Source organism: Halichoeres trimaculatus, unplaced genomic scaffold (assembly GCF_033239565.1).
Source record: "Halichoeres trimaculatus isolate MK-OKI-2021-1 unplaced genomic scaffold, fHalTri1.1 fHalTri1_scaffold_4, whole genome shotgun sequence".
NCBI lineage: Eukaryota > Metazoa > Chordata > Actinopteri > Labriformes > Labridae > Halichoeres > Halichoeres trimaculatus.
The window spans coordinates 24,350,487-24,356,518 of record NW_027437182.1 but is presented as its reverse complement, the minus strand read 5'-3'; the positions used below and the strand labels follow the sequence as shown (position 1 = coordinate 24,356,518).

Here is a 6,032-nt window from a genome sequence, read left to right as displayed (position 1 = left end):
TAACAACAGAAGCTTAAAAAACTTGCATTCACAGGAAAAAAAAAACAATCTGTTCATAATCATTCTTTAAACTGCTTTTTTAAACTCGACTTGCAATAGTAAGCCAAATACCTGTCTGGAACGCAGAGTCTTTTATGAACAGACAATAACAGGCTTTATAACTAATGATTGAGCAATGGTTTTGAACTTTTTGGATGCTGCATAAAAAGTAGTGTTCCACATCTACCACACTAAAGGGAAAAAAAGCCAACTTTGTGGGTCAAATACATTAAAGTTTTCCATAAAACTCAATATTAGGAGAGATTTGATTAACAGTTGCATTGGTTTACACAAAACTGTTTATTTCACATACGGGCCTTTATCAAAAATAAAAAGGGAAACAGGAAGTGGCTGTCCGGGTCTGTTCTTCTTGGAGTGTCTGTGTTGTTTAGATGGTTCTGGCTCCTGGCTGCTGTTTGAGTAGTGGGACAGCTCAAGACAGAACAGCTGTAAACAAACATTTCGAGCGAAACAACACGACAAAAGGTGTGTAATGTGTTAACGATGAACAATCTTATCTGCCACTCATTTATCACGTGTAACCCATGTTAACGGTAGCACTGCTCGGGGAGACTGTGCCCCCGCTGGCTGGCTGCAGCTCTCATCCAGGGAGCTCAGCCCGCACAGCTCGCACAGCTGACCGTCGTACCAGCCTCGGCCTGCTGATCATCATGGAATATTTTTACAGCAAGAGCAGCCAAATCCATTTTCACCGGCGGAGAAAAGCAGCCCCGTAGTAACACAAATTAGAAAAACAGCGTACATCGCCATTTTTTATGGCTTCTGGCTCCGGAGGTGAGGAGGGAACCACGGACGGGGCTGTATGGAGACTCATAGGCCCGACCGCGGTGCTTTCCAAGCAGCGCTGCCGCCTGATGTACTCCCCCCTCGGCCACGCTTCTGATGTCTGCCTCTTCTACGTGAAGGGGGAGTTTTTCGCGATGGATGCTCGCTGTTCTCACTCCGGTAATGCATCAACCAACCCATCTTAATTCACTCATACCAATATATCTTAAAGGCACAAAACATTTTCTAAACGCGTAATATGTTATAAATATCACAGCATTTAAGTGTTTACATCACCTCGAATGAAACAGTTGTTTTGTAGCGCTACATGATATTTTATCAAATACTGTCACAGAAAGCGAACAGTTAACGGTTTTAGTATTGTTGTTATTGTGTGGAGTAAGATAATAAGAGGCTCAATAATCAGTTTGCTGTGTTTCCCAGGCGGTCCTCTGTGTGAAGGGGACATTGAGGAGGCAGATGGGGTCCTGCAGGTCTTCTGTCCATGGCATGACTATGACTTTGACCTCAGAACAGGAAAATCAGGGACCTCTTTACAGGTCAGTAATGAAATTCAAAGCTCAACAGTCATATTTAACCTAGCCCATAAAACATTGCTGAAACTTGTCCCCAAAGTTGTCTGATGTAAAATCAGTTGTAATGTATGAAAGTGAAAGCATAACCATCTCTAAGGGGCTCCACTTGCAGGGTGGTGACCTGAATATTGGCGGTGATTTGAGTATTAATCATCCATTGCTATTGAATATTAGACGTGCCACTGATTGACACAGCATGAAATCAAAGCTCATCAGTCAGAGTAAAGATTGTGTTCCCCTCTTTTGTTCTGTTCAACATTTTTCTTCTGTTCAGTTGTTTGGATGCATGTGCCAATGTACAGTCCAAACAAAAGCTTAACTTTCAATAAACATCTCATCTTCTTTTCCATTAATCACTTTTTATAAACTTGTTTCTCTCTATAATCATGGTAAAGTTAACCATAAAGAACAGTAATACAAACAATACATTTTCTCACATCACTGAGGTCACTGAGGAGGGTTTGCATTATTATGATCCGTTAACTCTAGTAAACTTGTGTAAGTGAAGTGCTCTGGCTTTACTGTATCACGTATCTCTTTGTGTCCCTCTCTCATCACCTTCACAGCAACAAGTGTATGAAGTCAAGCTGGAGGATGGCAACGTGTATGTGAAACATGCCAACAGGCTTTCCCTGCAGCCTTTTCCTGCAGATCAGAAGAGCTGAACAACCCCAGTGTGTCTGTTTCATCCTTCAGTCCATCGTAAGCCCACATTAGCTATTTTAAGACTTGTTCCACAAACCCGAGCCATCTGAAACATTCCTAAGCCTTATCAGTCGTTTTCACAGACCATTTCCCCTTTCATTGCTGTGAACTCAGGATGACATCAAATGATGGTCCGGGGAAGACATGACTTCATTAAATTGCTTCAGAGTTTTTCTTGCAGGCATTCCAGGTAGAGACTTAAAACACACACTGAACATGGAGAGCTGCTAATTCACTGCTGAGATTGATAACAATCTAGACAGGAGCAAATATGCAATGTGAAGTTTAACTCTGCAATAAAACTTGCAGGTGTAATTATAGACAGGGTGGTTTTAATTTTCCTCATTGTGATTTTACAATTTACTTTTTTGTTGCATATAAAATCAAATTAACACAAGCCGTAACATTTTCAGTTGAAAGCAGTCAAAGAATTACCTAGAAACTATTCTAAACTTGTATCCTGATTCTTAGACTCCATTCATGCCTTTCTGTTGCCAATTCTAACTGCACTTGTTTACACTTGCTAACCTATAATATCTTTTTGGTATGCATCTAATACACTCAAGTGCAAAAAAAACAGAATTCAAGAAATGCAAATGACACAGAAATCAGGTGATTAATTTGCATGCAAACAGAATTGTAGTCATCACATGTGCAAATGCTTTGCTTATCCAGTGATAGTGGACACATTATATGGTTCCTAGTTATCACCTAGTTCGGAACTTTGAGATTTAGCACAAGTTGCAGGAGAAGCATTATGAGGGCTTTGCTCAGTGACTAAAATGAAACTAACACAACAGTCTCATGTTTGTAAATAAAACATCCATGTCTGTTATAAGGCCTCAAACTGTGACTCAAAGACATCATCCCTGGGTTAGGGCCTTTGGAAACCTCTGGACACTTCTTCCAGTGATGTCACGTGACAGTGAAGCCTTTTCAGCGTTTGTTATTTCTGACAGCTTTTTAACCCAAATAAAGTTCCATCAAGCAGAACACACATAAAGAGCAACACAGTTTCAACTTGTGGCAGGCGCGGCATTAAGACGTCTCCATCAGTGTTTCCCTCCATCCCTGGCTCATTCTCAGACAGGTTTGTCTGTTACTGACGCAATGGGACTTGAGAGAAATGGTTAGTGAGGCGCCGGGGGAAGGTTCACGACCTGAAATGCACCATTGACTGCGGAAAAATGTGTTTTTCTACTTTTATGTGTGTGTGCACTGATGTGTTTTTTTTTTATTCTTCAGTGCTGAGGGCAGTCACTCAGTATATTTTCTGTCAGCACTTCTTGCCAGCAGAGGCACAGAGTCCAGTCCTGAAGGTGTCAGTGACAGTGTGGCTCAACACTTTTATTTTTCTCCCTGCTGTGCCCCCTGTTGTGCGACTTTATTACAATAATATTTCCCCAGGCTTGAGTGTCTGTTGTGGGCTCTGTGTGTGACATAACTCATCACCTGGAGGGCAGTACTTGTACACAGAGAAGATGAGCTATTTTAAGGAGGTAGAGAAGTCAAAGCAGACATTGTTCAGAGTTATGCCCATTTTTTTCCAGTATTTATATTTTTCAGCCATTTGCCATGTGTGTCTTAAAATTCACCGAATATGTTCTTTAATGTTTATGTATTTGTTATTGGCTTGTTTTATGAACTATGTACCTGGACAGTATGAAAACACTGTCAAAAGCAAACACTTGAATTTCAGTTATCTTTCTGCCATTTTTTTCCCTTTTGATTGATTTGTATTCAATTTTATTTAAACAGTATTTTTCTACTTTGTTCAATTCATTTGAAGAATGACTGTATGTGAGCAAGAGTCTGTTTTCTTATATTAAAATAAAAATATTTATTTACTTCAGAAATATGAAGTGGTTACATTTCTATCATTTAACAGTGTGTCTTAACATTTAATTTACAAGTCAGAATTATAATGAAACAAGAAGTTTACACAAAACCATTTATTTACAGTATCTTGTTTCTACAACATTAGTAGATTTCGTACAATACACAATTTACACATACCAACATAAATCATAGAGAAGCAAATGGCATCACCATGCAATTTTGAAGCGTTTACAGAGAATAAGCAGGATTTGATTAATGCAACTGTTTAATGGAGCTCAGGTGACTCTGCAGGACAGTGACAAATAAACATCCCCCTCAGATAACTACAATAAGTGGGTGAAAAATACCAGTTATTGTCCGATAAAATTTGATTTACCTTTGACCAACTGAATTGTTTGATAGAAGAAAGGGAAAATCAATTTGTGCTCAAGTTACTTCTGAACATTTGGTGCTTTCCGGTTGATAAAGTGTGTTCTGCCCAAAAGTGAAAGAGGATCCAGTCGACATTTAATGCACTACCTGGAGTTTCTCTAGTAGGTTAAGGAGTTTGCTTTTTTAAGCACCCCAGCACTGTTACAGCTGTAATAAAAGTGCTGTATTGAATAAAAGAAATACTTGTGATTTGTTGTCTTGAGGAGCTTTACAGAGAAACCAATACCACTCTCATCTGCTCAGGCAGTATATGGCTACAGTACAGTAAACAGCAGGCAAGCTAGGCAGGTATAAGGACAGATAAACATTACAAATTGTGGTTTCATTAGAAATCTTTTTGGCAATGAATCTTCCTTTAACTGAAGCCATACAACGAGCATAGCTTGTGTGCCATGCCAGCAGGGTTTCAAGAAGACCCTGGACGCCTCTTTCCTTCAATTCCAGTCTTCATGCTAAGCTAAGCTAGCATGCTAGACCTGCATAACTGTCAGTCAAACACGCAGACATAGTCAATACAATGATTTTACAAAAATATTTCTTTAAAAGTTGAAAACAAAACTCATTTTAGTCCCTTAACCCATGTGATATTAGTGTAAAAGCTGAAATGCAGCAGTTCTCTTACTAAGTACTCCTACTGACATCCTAACAAGAAGAAAAAATATTTTTTTCCTTCTTTTACAAATGAAAGGAGTGCTCTTTGTTTTTGCATGTGTTGCATTCAGTCTGTAACTGTAGGCCACTTGATTCTTAATACTTTTTTGTGAGTCATCAAACCAAACATTGCAAAAGATGTTTACCCTTCTTTGAAGTTCCCCAGATGACAAAGTAACTGCTTAAGAGCCAAGCTTACTTTCGCCTGCAAAGCTTTACATAATGGCTTACTCTGCCTATTATTGTTACCTTGTCCTTCAAACCCTTCTGATGGTTTCTCCTCATGAATAAGCCAATTCGCCTGTCAAAGCATTCTCCTCCAAAACCTGCATTCTTCCATGTGCAACCACTTTTGAAGCCTGATGTTTTCGAAGTGATTGACTGCGAGGCCAAAGACCACTAATATTTTCCCTTCCTTTTTTCCCCCTTTTACCAAACAGTACCCCAAAAATGATTAAATCCATCACTGGATAATCCCCTCCTCCCCTCTGTCTCTTGAAGTCTTTGGTCTAACATTTCCTTCTGTTGCTCTACAGCTGTCGGTCCTCCTCAGCTGACCTCACACACCATTGCATTTTTATAGGGCTTATCTCTTCCCACACCTGGATTCAATCATCATCTTTCTTATGGGGTGGATGTTACATCTGCTGCAGGCTGATGTTTGTTTTCATCTAGAGATCTGGACTATTCTGTTGTGGATGGTCAACAGGCCTGTGATTAAAGAGTTCAGTGGTAATGGTTAAGGTTTGATGTGTTGTTAGCCTATCTTACTCTATTTTGAGTGTTTTCAGGAGTGTGCCTCTCCAAGTGCATATTGGGAAGAGATTGTTGTTTGAAGTGGGTAAAAGGCTCTGTTGATTCATTCAACCTCAACACATATTAGAGCAAACCAACAACACATCTGTTGCACATGATGAAATTCTATTTTTTGTGGCTTGAATGAGTAGAGCAGCAAATATGTCAAGAGTCAGCTGCATTAGCCCC

The 6,032-nt window shown here is 39.6% G+C and overlaps 1 protein-coding gene across 1 annotated transcript; it reads left to right on the top strand.

Annotated features, from left to right (window-relative positions):
* Positions 1 to 408: 408 nt before the first annotated feature.
* Positions 409 to 3,982, top strand: LOC141789113 (Rieske domain-containing protein). Its single transcript, XM_074668425.1, has 3 exons — positions 409 to 1,005; positions 1,270 to 1,385; positions 1,988 to 3,982. The coding sequence occupies exons 1-3, from the start codon at positions 816 to 818 to the stop codon at positions 2,084 to 2,086; spliced, it is 405 nt and encodes a 134-aa protein (XP_074524526.1). The 5' UTR covers positions 409 to 815; the 3' UTR covers positions 2,087 to 3,982.
* The last annotated feature ends 2,050 nt before the right edge of the window (positions 3,983 to 6,032 follow it).

Coding starts and splice junctions, on each gene's coding strand:
- LOC141789113 (XM_074668425.1), top strand. CDS start 816: ATGGCTTCTGGCTCCGGAGGTGAGGAGGGAACCACGGACGGGGCTGTA. Junction 1,006..1,269: donor TGCTCGCTGTTCTCACTCCG/GTAATGCATCAA, acceptor TGTGTTTCCCAG/GCGGTCCTCTGTGTGAAGGG. Junction 1,386..1,987: donor AATCAGGGACCTCTTTACAG/GTCAGTAATGAA, acceptor TCACCTTCACAG/CAACAAGTGTATGAAGTCAA.